General features: G+C 38.2%; 1 protein-coding gene across 1 annotated transcript in view; it reads right to left on the bottom strand.

Moving 5' to 3' along the window:
* Window positions 1-14,856, bottom strand: part of SNTB2 (syntrophin beta 2) — a 105,547-nt gene that overhangs the window by 47,872 nt on the left and 42,819 nt on the right. Inside the window, exon 4 of the mRNA XM_077755469.1 lies at window positions 8,249-8,462. Coding sequence (XP_077611595.1) covers window positions 8,249-8,462 — 214 coding nt within the window. The remainder of the gene's footprint in view (window positions 1-8,248; window positions 8,463-14,856) is intronic.

The raw sequence follows: 14,856 nt of genomic DNA, 5'->3' as shown, positions 1-14,856 counted from the left end.
GGTTCAAGCCCCATGTCAAGCCCTGTGCTGACAGTATAGAGCCTGCTTGGGATTCTCTCTGTCCCTTTTCTGTGTCCCTGCCCCTCCCCTGCTCATGTGCTCTCTTCTCTCTCTCAAAATAAATAAATAAACATTAAATTAAAAAAAACTTAAGATAGGCAGAATGCATGCAGGGGAAGGGCAGAGAGAGAGAGGGAGACACAGAATCTGAAGCAGGCTCTAGGCTCTGAGCTGTCAGTACAGAGCCTGACGTGGGGCTCGAGTTCACAAACTGGGAGATCATGACCTGAGCCGAAGTCAGACACTCAACTGACTGAGCCACCCAGGTACCCCTAAACACATTTTTTTAAACAAATAAAAAGCATAATCTTGGGGCACCTGGGTGGCTCAGTCGGTTAAGCATCCGACCCTTGGGTTTCGGCTCATGTCATGATCTCATGGTCTCATGAGTTCAAGCCCTGCACTGGGCTCTGTGCTGGCAGTGCAGAGCTTCCTTGGGATTCTCTCTCTTCCCTCTCTTCTCCTCCCCTAATCATGCTGTCTCTCTCAAGGAAATAAACTTAAAAATATAAATAAATAAAAATAAAGAGCATAATCCTACAAGAAAGAACAGAAGAAGAGCAACTACAACAAAATTTTGGAAGCTGGTAAACAGAATGAGGAGTTAATGAGTTAAGCAGGCCTAAGAAAAATGGGGAGAGTAAAATCCTAGCCAACCCATATCATAGAATCTTGAAGAGGATGAAAAAATTAGAGGCACCAGTTACCTCTGGGAGTGGGAGTAAAACACACAGCTAAAATAGAGAGGCTGGCTGAACATCTCTTCCAGCATGTCCCACACCCAGCAGCCAGTGACTGCCCCGCCCTCAACCCAGCAACAGATTCATACCCACTCTCATCCCACTAAACTGGTAGAAGAGCCAGTGATGTCCCTAATTCAGTCCTTCTATTAGGTTGGTTGTTTGGGGCTATTTATTTCCACCTGGCTGCTTTGGCACTGTAACCAGATTAATATCCTTTAAACACATGCTAAAAAGTTTGGTCGCAAAACCATGACGAGAAATTTCTTTCACTCCTCCTACTGACCTACTTAGTACTAAAGATAGGAATCTGTTCATCCTTCTCCAGGCACAAAATGTTCACCTTCTGAAAACGTCTTTACACTTCATACTGTTTCTGGGACAGTCTCTCAGACTCCTTTCATACAGTCTAAACTCTGAAAATCCTGATGTCAAAGATCCTACTTATTAATAACTGGAAGAATGGAAAAGACATCTGTTATTAAATAAAACTAAACCTGATTAAACAGGATAAGATACTGGGACCACGAGGCTGGGAAAAGATGAAAACAGACACTAAATTAGTTTACAAGTCAGGAGCACCAAATTTTCATGAAAAGGGAAATCTAAGTGTTTCTTTTTTAAAATATTAATGTTTATTTATTTCTGAGACAGAGAGAGAGACAGAGCACGAGCAGGGAAGGGGCAGAGAGAAAGGGAGACACAGAATCTGAAGCAGGCTGTAGGCTCTGAGCTGTCAGCACAGAGCTGGATGTGGGGCTCAAGCCCACAAACCTCAAGACCATGACCTGAGCCGAAGTCAGATGTTCAACCAACTGAGTGATCCAGGCGCCCCTGAAATCTAAGTGTTTCTTAAGAACAGATTGTGAAATAGAAAATTAACTTACAAGAAACTGAAAATAAACTCTAAAACATGACTGAGGATTCTAGCATCCAGAAGACTTTGCCTTTGGAGAAGGGGCCCCAGAACTGATGAAGGAGACAAAGCATTTCAGAAAGTCTGTTGTTTTAAAAGAAAAACTTGAATGAAAACTCTGCTCATAAAAATTTGAAGGCAGTCTGCCAGAAATTGTTTAGCTTACAGGAGAGAGGAGGAGACAGCTACAGTGTGAAAAGTTTTGGCCTCTAATCAAACCACTGAGGATTTCCTGAGAAATACAAGTACATTTTGATCAGATGAATCAAATCAATGTTTAGGTACACCAGATATAAGATTCTGCAAGTCTAGCCTGCTTACTTCTTCTTTTAGTAAACATATATATATAACATATATTTTATTCAATAATAATCATATTGTTTTATAGGTCATAAAGCCAAAATTTACCTTTTACATGGGAAATAGCCAATGTGAAGATGACCAAGACTTTGTGAACCAGTTCAAGGTAAAAGATTTATATTTCTTAAAAGTAGCATTTAAAAAAATGTTTATTTTTCAGAGAGAGAGAAAGAGTGACCACAAGTGGGGGAGGGGAAGAGAGAGAGGAAGACAGAGAATACCGACCAGGCTCCACACTGTCAGCACAGAGCCCCACATGGAGCTTGAACTCAAGAACTGTGAGATCATGACCTGAGTCAAAACCCAGAGTCAGACGCTCAGCTGACTGACCCACCCAGGTACCCTGAAGAGCAGCATTTAAGAACACCTTGTCCTTGCTGAACTCTACACTGCTCGCAATGCCGTCTGTGAAGGAATGGGCTCATGTTCTTTCTCTGGACTTCATCATTATTTATTTAGCTTTCACTTCCCACAATGAACTGCTTGTAACTATCAGAAGCCTCTAGTGAGGTCTTAAGAACTCAATGTGGGGAAAGAGAGCAAACTTCCTCCTCATTTACTCGTTCTGATGATCAGCACTTTTTTTCAGCACTAGACACCAAAACTAAATCAAAGTAGTAAAACAGAAAAAAAGGATGTTTCCCCTCTCATGTCAAATAAACTTTTGGTTTAGAAAGTGAAACCTTTATGTTGAAATAAAAGATCCAAAAAGAGATTCTGCTACACACGACCAGAATAGTTAATATTAGAAAGACTGACTCCAATGTTGGCGAGGATGTGGAACAATGCAATCTCTCATATATTGCTGGTGTATTTAATTTATTAATACAGTATTAATTTATTGATAACAGTATTCCTTTAAATGGCACAATCACTTTGGGGAAAAAGTCTAGTAGTTCTAAGAAAATTAAACCTTCTTTTTTAAGATTTTATTTTTAATAATTCTACACCCAGTGTGGGACTTGAATCTATAACCCAAGATCAAGAGTCATATGCTTTACCAACTGAGCCAGCCAGGCACCCCCAAAACTAAACTTTTTGACCCAGCAATTCCACACCTAGGAACTTACCCAAGAAAAATGAAAATATATGCCTGTAAAGGGTTGTACAAAAATATTCATAGTAACTTTATTAATATTAATTAATATTAACTCTGAACATATTAACTCTGAGTTAATATGAACTCAAAACTCTAACTTTATTAACATTAGCTCTCATTGATGGGAAAACAGATAATGAAACCGTGATATATTCATATAACATCAATCAGCAATAAGGGATAAAAATTTTTTTGACATATGCAACAAGATAAATGAATCTCAAAAACTTTAGGCTGAGTAAAAGAATTCTACCACAAGAGTACATATAATTACATTTATACAAAGTTTTATAATAGTTAAAACTAATCTATACTAGGAAGTCAGAATAGTAGTAGCCTTTGAAGGTGGGAGAAAGAATTGACTGAGAAGGGGCACAGAAAACTTTCCAGGGTGATGGTGATGTTCTTTATCTTGATAAGCTTGGGATACAAAATTATATGCACTTGTCAAAGTTTATGATTTGTGCATGTTATTATATGTAAATATTTCCTCAAAAGGAAAACAAAACTACAATGAAACACTGAATTACTTATCTATATGCATGCTTAAGTATTTAGGAGGGAAATATTGACTACAATTCACATTGAAGTGTATCCAAGAAAAGTAAAAGGGAGTGATGGATGGATAGATGGGTCAATCTGTGCTAAAGCAAGTACAGTAAAATGTTCATGGAGAATCTAGGTGGTGGGAAAATGAATGTTGACTATAGAATTCTTTTGACCTTGCTATATGCTGGAAGATTTTCCCCAATAAAATGTTAGGGGGGAAATAAAGAACGATGGGAAACCACATGCCTACCAAGGGCTTAAAAACCATATAAGTACTTTCCACATTAGGGAACATCCAGGCCTATTTCTTGCTCTGAGTTTTACAAGAAACTATGTTGAAATTAAAATTTTCAAACAGAAATATGGTCAGTTATATAAAACTGCAACTTGATAAATGTTTTGCTCACAAATGTCCTAACAAGACTTATTTTTACTATTACCACAATGGACTGTTTTTTAACATGGCTTTAAATGTTGCAGCTGTGTCATTTGTCATGACATTTTCCTGTGCCAGAGCTAACATAAATTTAAGGATCAAAGAGCTTCAAGTGATTTTATAGATATTATCTTATTTATCCTTGAAGTAGTTCTAAAAGACTCTAGTGGGCAAGCATTATTATGTCCATTTTACAGACAGAAAACAGGATAGAGGAATTAAAGAATGTATTTAAGGTCCTAAGAACATGGCACCTATAATAATAGTATACTGAAAGCTTACTAGGCCGATTTTACAATCATTCTCTTATTTAACCTGCACATAAGCTTTCAGTTTATATAGGAGGGAACCAAGGTTTATAGAAAGCAAATACCTTGGTTAAAGTTACAAAGCCCATTATCTTAACTACTATCTAATTAGTTAATGGGTTCTGAACATTTTTTTTTTATTGCTAAGAAATACAAGATAGATGTTCACATTCTTGTGAACATAACTGAAGTTATGCATAATTTTTCCAGGTACTTGTAATTCTACTACTTTTCTTTTTGTCTACACAGCACAATGAAATGCAAGTAAGAGCGATAAAGAAATAACCTTGAATCTCTTCCAATTTATATTTTATAAAAAGCAAACTATCTACAAATTTTAGTATTTCAAGTAAAATGAGAAACAAATTACTTTGCAGCATTAAGACTGAGAATCTACAATAGGCTGAATCTCTTAAGACCTTTCCTTGTATTGTATAACATGGCCCAGAAGACTGACACATTTTACTGAAGAGCAAGGTATGATACAACTCTTGTATCCCAAACTGCTCTCTCCAATTGGTTCTGAAGGCGTATTTCAAAACTGATCCTGCACCCAATATCTTTAGCATTTACCATTTATACTACAGAGAATGCAGGCCCAAGTTTTAATAAAGGCCAGGGTTAATGAGCTCTAAAAGATGTCTAGGTAGAAGATAAAGTAGTACAACATTCAATAATACAGCCAAGTCATATCACCTTCTTCCTTGTTCTCCCCACTCCCAACACTCCAGAGTTCTATGGAAACTTTATAACCCTTTGTCTTTTTCTCTAGTACCCAGCTGTATCAGCACCACTATGGGTGCTACAGACTGAATGTTTGTGTCCCTCACATCATATGTTAAAATCCTAATATTAGGACATGGGACCTTCGGGAGGTGGTAAGGTCATGAAGGGAGAGAATTCATGAATGGGATAAGTGCTCTCATAAAAGAGACCCCAGAGAGCTCTCTAGACTCTTCTGCCATGTGAGGACATAGCAGGAAGACAGCCACCTATGAATCAGGAAGTTGGCCCTCACCAGATACTGAATCTGCAGGCGCCGTATCTTAGATTCCTATCCTGTCCCAGAACTGTGAAAAATAAATTTCTGCTGTTTATAAGCTATTCAGTCTATGGTATTTTGTTATAGCAGCCAAAATAGACTAAGATAACAAATCTATTCTCATTCTCAGAAATGATTTACAATGAAGAGACTTAGCCTGAAAACTTTGGTCAGCTTCATAACTGGTTGACAAATTTAGTTGCTGTTTGTTCTTTATCACATTGTTTCTCTATTCTAGTTCCTTCTTTGTGGTCCCTACTAATTTTTTTAGGTCCATGATTAACCAAAGGCTCTATGTAAGTATTTCTCATTTGAAGAAAAAAAATTAATTTTGACTTAAGAGGCAAACTAATTTACAAACTAAATTCTTACTTTATGAAAAAAATAGTGCATTTCTTTAAAGACCAAGCTGCACTGTATTTAGATATGATTTAACATGCATACAATCTTTCAAAAATAAATCTATATGTAACTTGGAACAATTTCTATAATATCTTGAACTTCTAAAAGAAAGCAAACAAAAATTATATAAATATATCAGAATAAAATTTTCACAATGTATATGCATAGTTGGCAGTTAAGACTTTTTTAAGCTACTCTTTCTTTAGAACCTACTATATGCCTAGCTCTATGCAAAGGCAAATGCAAATATGTATTGGCTCATTTAATCTGCACATTTAGTTAAGTATTACTATCGTTTTTAACAGACGAGGATATGGTAGGTAATGGAGATAAAAGGATTTGCTCAGAGCTTTCCTTTTAGCAGGTCACCCTAATTGTGATTTCCACAAGGTCTGTCTGGTTGCAGAGCTCAACACTTTCCAGCACACCATATATTACAGAGTGGGACTTCGAATGTTCCCATGGCCTAAAATGCCCAAAGTCATTCAGCTTCTTGCTGTCTTCTTGTGATCCATCCCCTCCTGACTGGGCACCTGTTTTGGCATTCAGATCAGAAGAGATGATAAAAGTGAAGGTACATTATAAAAAGTCTGTCCTTAACTATGTCTTTGGATAAGTTTTTTTTATCTCTGTCTCCCACCTTGTTTTTCCCTAATCTCTAACCTAACACTAGGTTTACCAGTACCACTTCATGGAGTCACTGAAGACAAAGTCACAGAACCCAAATGGTTACAGAACTAGGAGGGACGTTAGAAACTATTCAATCCAGGGGTGTCTGGGAGGCTCAGTCGGTTAAGCAGCTGCCTTCGGCTCAGGTCATGAGTTCGCAGTCTGTGGGTTTGAGCCCCACATCAGGCCTCTCTGCTGTCTGCACAGAGCCTGCTTTGGATCCTCTGTTCCCCTTTCTCTCTGTTCCTCCGCCAAATGTTCTCTCTTTCTCTCTCTCTCAAAAATAAATAAATTAAAAAAAGGAAAAAGAAAAGAGAAAGTATCCATCCAGGGGTGTGTGGGTGGCTCAGTCAGTTAAGCGTCCAACTTCAGCTCAGGTCATTATCTCACAGCTTTAGCTCAAGCTCCACAAAGGGCTCTTGGCCATCAGTGCAGAGTGGAGCCTGCTTTAGATCCTCTGTTTTCCTCTCTCTCTACCACTCCTCTGCTCTCTCTCTCTCAAAAAATAAATAAACTAACATTTGATACTGAATCAGTAATTACATTGGTTGCTTTAAAATGAGATCAGGGCACTGGCTGGTTTGGATGGTGAATTATGCAACTCTTGGTCTTGAACTGACTGTGAGCCCCACATTTGGTATGGAGAGTACTTGAAAATAAAATCTTAAAAAAAAAAAAAAAGAAATTATTCAATTCAGCTCTCCCTTTTTACAAATAAAGAAACTCAAGGGGCGCCTGGGTGGCTCAGTCAGTTGGGCGTCCAACTTCAGCTCAAGTCATGATCTCACAGTTTGGTTCATGAGTTCGAGCCCTGCATCAGGCTCTGTGCTGTCAACACAGAGCCAGCTTTGCATCCTCTGTCTTCCTCTATCTCTGTCCCTACCTCACTCGCACTCTCTCTCTCTCAAAAATAAACAAACATTTAAAAAAAAAATAAGGAAACGCAAGAGATGTTTACTTGCCAGGGTCACATTGCTAGTAGATACAGCCATACCTATAATCAGATCTCTGACTTTATACACTAGCCACAGTATTAGGAGTTTCCACGTAAGGAGACATTTAAAAATTTTTCTTGGGGCACGTAGGTGGCTCAGTCAGTTAAGCATCTGACTTTGGCTCAGGTCATGATCTCACGGTTCGTGGGTTCCAGCCCCGTGTTGGGCTCTGTGCTGACAGCCAGCCCAGAGCCTGGAACCTGTTTCAGATTCTGTATCTCCCTCTCTCTCTGACCCTCCCCTGCTCACACTGTCTCTCTTTCTCTCTCTCTCTCTCAGAAATAAATAAAACATTAAAAAAATTTTTAACAAGAATTTTTTAGATTATAAAGTAATTTCATAGTGAGAAAAGTACTAACACTCCAGAAAAGTGTGAAATGAAGTGCAGAAGCCCCTTCTCTTCTAAATTCGAATCCAATTTTGCTCCCTGGGAGTCACCACATTAAATTTCTTGCCTGTTTGTGCAAAATATTTCTATACAATTACATGTACATACATGTGTGAAGTAATCTAAATATGGAACTCCAAAGATTACTCTCTCATCTCAGACTGATGTTTTCCTCTGTATAATTTAGTCAACAGTCATATTATTAATAATACGCATAAGTTATACTGCAACACATCCTTAAGTTTATAAAGCTGTAAGTGATTTTCTTCTTATGTACAGCTCACCTGTTTTCCAGATCCGGCATGCTTAGGTTTCTAGCAGCAAAGCACATTTTGAGAGGGATGACCTTCCTGTCCTTGGTGCTGTTCTGGTGTTTTGGAGAACCAGAGTCCTCACTGCCACTAAAGCTTGGTGACTGAGGAGATGCACCTTCCCATGGTAGATCTGATACTAATGATGGCTTCTTGATATATGGTGTTACTTCTCGGATGAACTTGACTACGAACAAAAATCAAACAAGAAGTTAGTTTTTGCTTCCTATGAAAAATGACAACTGAAATACACACATACACATAATATCTGCCAGGAAGTGAAAAAAATACACAGCACACAGAATCTTAGAATTGGAGGGTATTTGAGGCCACGTAGTCCAAATGAAATACCACTACTGTATTCTAAAAAGTTTAACTTTTGTACTTTTGCATGTATTGTTCCTTCCGCTTAGGACTCCTCTCTTTCTGTCTGTCTGGTCAACTCTACTCCAGAGTCACCTCCTCAGCGACTTTTCCTGTCAACTCCTTCTAGGGTATTACCATTACACTGTTAACAACCTCTTGCCACCCTGGGTTGTAATCCTTGCCAATATTTCCATTTGCCTGCTGGATCTGAGTTCCCCAAGGGCAGGAATTATGATTCATTCTGTCTTAATATCCAACACCTAGGGGAGCCTGGGTGGCTCAGTCAGTTAGGTGTCCGACTTCAGCTCAGGTCATGATCTTGCGGTTTGTGGGTTCAAGCCCCACATCAGGCTCTGTGCTGAAAGCCAGCTCAGAGCCTGGAACCTGTTTCAGATTCTGTGTCTCCCTCTCTCTCTGACCCTCCCCTGCTCACGCTGTCTCTCTTTCTCTCTCTCTCAGAAACAAATAAAACATTACAAATTTTTTAAAGAAAAATGATAATATCCAACACCTAGATCAGTGTGTGCTCAATACATGTTTGAATAAATAAGTAAAGAAATAAATTAAAAATTAAATACTTGAATTATTTCCATAGTTACCCAGCCATGAGTGAATCTCCTGGTGATAGATTTAGTACCTCCTGACACAGTACTACCTAGCTTTAGACAACTCAACATTTACAAACTTCTTGAAGCTTCCACCCACTGTTTGTCCACCCACTGAAGTCATACAGAAAAAACTTAATCTCTTCCAAATGAGAATCCTTCAATTATCTAAAGACTGAGATTATTTTTCTTTCTCTTCTCCCAACTAAGCTAAAAATCTCTAGTTCAATTCAATACAACTCAATAAATATCTTTAGCAACCTACCAAGTGTCAGTAATTAGGCTAGCCACTAAGAATACAGTAACAAATGAAGCAAGAATCCTGCCCTCAAGGAATGCCCCATCTCATAAGGGAGACAGCTATGTAAACATCGTTACAGATTTGAAAACAAGTACAAACAAATACAAAAATAAAGTGTATTCAAGATAAGGTATTTAATGGTAGCCCTAAATTAAAACACAGCTTTTAGTAGACGGAAAACTTTTTCCTTTTTAAGTTCAATTTTAGGATTCATAAAATACTTCTTTTCCCTCAGTCATGACTGGCAACTGCTGTCATTTGAGGCATAGGGTTCTTGTTTCAAAAACCAGGTAAACCGTAGATTATTAAAATTTCAAATGGCATTAAAAATGTAAATAGTTGAATGCAGATACGTCAGTCATCATTACCTCTGCTATCACAATATATCAGTATTCTACTTCTCTCTCAAATTCTTTTTTTCTTCTCTCTAAAATTCTAATGCAGTAGGTCGTCAGAGTAGTATCATGGGAATTAAAAAAACTAGAAAGATATGATCATTATCAATGCTTATCAATATCATAATAGTCAGTATTAATATTCCTATAGCATTAGAAGCTTTACAAGCCTAGGAAACTAACAGATTACTAAATCTAAAAAACAATTTCAGATGTTTCTAAAAACATACTTACCAGTATTTAAAATACTTCCTTTTTTGAACAACTAATACACACACATAAAACAAAATTCAAAAAGTATAAAAGAGAGGTGCCTAGGTGGCTCAGTTGGTTAAGTGGCTGACTTCGGCTCAGGTCGTGATTTTGCAGGTCGTGAGTTCAAGCCCTACATCGGCCTCTGTGCTGACAGCTCAGAACCTGGAGTCTGCTTCAGATTCTGTGTCTCCCTCTCTCTTTGCCCTTCTGCTGCTCTTTCTCTGTCTCTATCTTTCAAAAATAAATAAATGCTAAAAAAATTTTTTTTAAGTATAAAAGATTTTATAATAAAAAGTCTAGATTTCTAGCAGCCCAGTTCCCATCCCTTGAAGCAACCATATGGATTTCTAGGGATATGCTAGATATGCTAAGCATATGTAAAAATAAACACACATGTGTGTGTACCTGTACTTCACATAATGGTAGTTATAATGACTACTGTTCTGCACGTTGCTTTTTTCACTTAATAATACTGATAACAGTCTTTTATAAGCCCATTCTACAGCTCATTCTATAGCATGCTTTGGACTCAGATGGATCTGGTTCAAATACCAGCTGTTTTCTACCTCAGTTACTAGACCTCACTTGACTATTCTGAAGTCCTTGTCTATAAAATGGAAGCAACGCTAAACAAGTAAAAATTTCAGGCATATACTAAAAATTCAATAAATAGTATGTGCCTCTCATTTCCTTCCCTAAATTGAACAGTTAGAAAAATTAAAAATTTTTAACAGCAATCAGTAGAAAAATAAAATTATTTTCTTATAAATTATTAAATAAGATCTGCTGTAAATACGGATGATCATAGAAAATGTAACAATGCTAATGCCAGCATGTAGATATAGTTTATGTGTGTTTGTGTATGCATGTGGGTGCTTTCTATGCAGTTATAATACGTGCATTTATTTCCAGGTGGAGAAGGTAAAAGCTGCCCCAGGTCACCAAGGAGATTTTTTCATCCTAGAAAAATGAGGAGGGGTGAAGCCAGTAATATCCCTGGAGCGGCTGACTCAGGCAATTCAGTACATGCTTTAGTTTTGTGTTTTCAAGAAAGGATTAGATCACAAGAACTTCAGTAGAAATTCCTAAGTTTCCAGTCACTGCCAATGGCAGAGACTTGCTTTTTGAACTTGTAAGACAATATATCCACTATTGGGCTACCAATGAAAGGAAATTAAAAGCATTCTAAATGACTATTCTTGAATATTATAGTGGCCGCAAAAGGATCCTGTGCGATATACTCAGAAGTTTATTCAGTAACACAGTCGCATCACTGAACTGACGACTACACATATGTTTAAATAGACATACATACAGAGTATGTACATTTCATGGTCTTATGAAAGAGCAGTGGTTTCACTTGAGTTGATGAACATGATGCCCATTCTAACTGGCCATCCATAATGGCTGAAGAACTGTGAATAGACATGTCTCTTGTTTTAATTTATTTACTTAGTTGGGGGAGGGGTAGAGAGAGGTGGGGAGGGGCGCCTGGGTGGCTCAGTCGGTTAAGCATCCATCCGACTTCGGCTCAGGTTATGATATCACAGTTCATGGGTTCGAGTCCCACATAAGGCTCTGTGCTGACAGCTAGCTCAGAGCCTGGAGCCTGCTTCAAATTCTGTGTCTCCTCTCTCTGATCCTCCCCTGATTCATGTTGTCTCTCTCAGAAATAAATTTAAAACATTAAAAAAAAGAAAAAGAGAGAGAGAGAGACAGGGGAGAAAAAGAGAATCTCAAGCATTAACAGTGCAGAGCTGGATGCGGGGCTTGATCTCACTAACCATGAGACCATGACCTGAGTCAAAATCAAGAGGTGGACACTTAACTGACAGAGCCAACATGCACCTCTAGACATCTGTTTCTAATTTACCTGAGATTTGTGGGAGGTGGGAAGTTAACCATGTTCTGTTTTAGTTCTATAATCAGACATCTCCAGTTACCACAGTATTTTAACCTGGACACCTGGCTAGCTAAGTAAAGACTCTACATGGCAGTCAGGTCGACTCAGAACTCAATATATTTCAGAATTATTTCATTTTGCCTGATAGCTGAAGATCATCCTCAAAATGTTTAATTAAACACTTTTTATAGTGTTTTAAGTGTTAAATGATGATCACACCTACTGAAAATGAGAGGCTTCCCTGCCTCCTAAGAGCATCATTATAACCCTTTTCTCATTAGAATGACAAAAACATATGCATGAATTGTACACACACCTGGAAAGACGTCTGCAAGGATTTTCATTAAAATACCAGCAGTGCTTTATATATAGGCATAAGATTGCCTTTTTAAAAAAAATATAGTTCTGGGGCGCCTGGGTGGCTTAGTCGGTTAAGCGTCCGACTTTCGCTTAGGTCATGATCTCGCGGTTCGTGGGTTCGAGCCCTGCGTCGGGCTCTGTGCTGACTGCCAGCTCAGAGCCTGGAGCCTGTTTCAGTCTGTGACTCCCTCTCTCTCTGACCCTCCCCTGCTCACGCTTGCTCTCTCTCTCTCTCTCCCCTAGAAATAAATAAAAAAATTAAAAAATATATATATAGTTCTGTATATTTGAAATTCTTACAAATCCATATAATTTATAAAACTTATTTGAGAAATGAAGACAATTTATTCTGAAACCTTGCTCAAACTGTAAACATGGAACTGTCTTAAACTGAAATCTTGTTGAGTCTTCAAAAACTATAATGCATTGGATGGGATCCAAGATCCAACTGATTCTTACTAAATTCCATACTCTAATGAACAGGTTTACAGGAGGCCTGTGCATTTTAATGAGGTGCCCTGCTACCCTGCTATCCTGCTTTGGGGCATTAGGCAGCATCAGATTTTGAGTCGAAAATCATTTTATGATTTTTTTCATAGTGCAGATATAACTTACGGCTATAAACATAAGTGTTCTAGTAAATCAATCACCTTCTCCTCCAAACACTTTCTCTTCCAAGCATCTCTCATATCATCATCTTCCTCTTTATCTCTAACATTTACCTTTTTTCTTACCTAACCTGGTGACCGTTACTATGAGTTTAAGTGAAACCAATGGATCCAACAATATGGGGAGAATGGTGTCATCATTCTCCCCAGCTTTTGAAAACAAGTTTGTCTCTGGGTTATATTGAGGGTGGAAGAGCTGGCTTGTCATTTCACTCACAAATGAGTTATGAGTGACATCACTGTGGAAGTATTCTCGCAAGAGGTTTCTTCTCTACCTCGTCCCAAGATCCTCCTCTAAATCAGGAATCTGATAGATGGCTACCAGAAACATTAGGGAGGAATTATTTATTTTCAGTAAAAAGCCTTTTACATTCTCAGCTTGCTGGTGTCTTTCAGCTCAAGTATCCTGTCATTTTGGGTAGACTGCACAGTCTAGAGTTTGCCACTATAAACCCTAAACATATTCAGAGTGATTATGGTTCCACTATACCTTTCCATTTTAAAGCAATATTGCATATTCACTAATTCAATGAGCTCCTGGTATGTGCCAGAAACTGTTTTAGCAACTTAGAATAATAAATCCATGAATAAGACGTGCAAAAAAGGATAAATGTAATTAATAAGTAAATTATATTCTAGAAAAACAAAACTTATGTTCACATAAAAACCTATAAACAAATTTTTTTAATTTTTAATTTTAATGTTTTATTTACTCTTGAGAGGGAGAAAGAGAGACAGAGCATGAGTGAGGGAGGAGCAGAGCGAGAGAGGGACACAGAATCCGAAGCAGGCTTCGGGCTCAGCGCTGTCAGCACAGAGCCTGATGCAGGGCTGGAACTCATAAGCCACGAGATCAAGACCTGAGCCAAAGTCAGATGCCCAACTGACTGAGCCACCCAGGTTCCCCTACACAAATGTTTTTATCAGCTCTATTCATAAGTGCCCAAACTGGAAACAACCCAAATTTCCTCCAGTGGGTGAATGAAAAAATTAGCAGTACAGCCAAAGAACAGAATATTACTTGGTGATAAAAAGCAATGAACTATTGATATGCTGAGCAACTTAGATGAATCTCAAAGGTATTATGCAGAGTAAAAGAAGCCAGTATTTGACAAAGCAGGAAAGAATATCCAATGGAAACAAGACAGCCTTTTTAACAGATGGTGTTGGGAGAATTGGACAGCAACATGCAGAAGAATGAAACTAGATCATTTTCTCACACCATGCACAAAAATCAACTCAAAATGGATAAAGGACCTGAACGTGAGACAGGAAACTATCAACACCCTAGAGGAGAAAGCAGGAAACAGCCTCCTTGACCTCCACCGCAGCAACTTCTTACTTGACACATCCCCAAAAGCAAGGGAATCAAGAGCAAAAATAAATGATTGGGACCTCATCAAGATTAAAAGCTTCTGCACAGCCAAGGAAACAACCCAGAAAATTAATAGGCAACCAACGGAATGGGAAAAGATAGTTGCAAATGACATATCAGATAAAGGGTTAATATCCAGAATCTATAAGGAACTCATCAAACTACACGCCCGAAACACAAACAACCCAGTGAAGAAATGGGCAGAAGATATGAACAGACACTTCTCCAAAGAGGACATCCAGATGGCCAACAGACACATGAAACGATGTTCAGCATCCCTCCTCATCAGGGAAATACAAATCAAAACCACACTGAGATACCACCTCACGCCAGTCAGAGTGGCTAAAATGAGC

Source organism: Crocuta crocuta, unplaced genomic scaffold (assembly GCF_008692635.1).
Source record: "Crocuta crocuta isolate KB4526 unplaced genomic scaffold, BGI_CrCroc_1.0 scaffold152, whole genome shotgun sequence".
Taxonomy (NCBI): Eukaryota; Metazoa; Chordata; class Mammalia; order Carnivora; family Hyaenidae; genus Crocuta; species Crocuta crocuta.
This window is presented reverse-complemented; position numbering and strand designations above follow the sequence as displayed.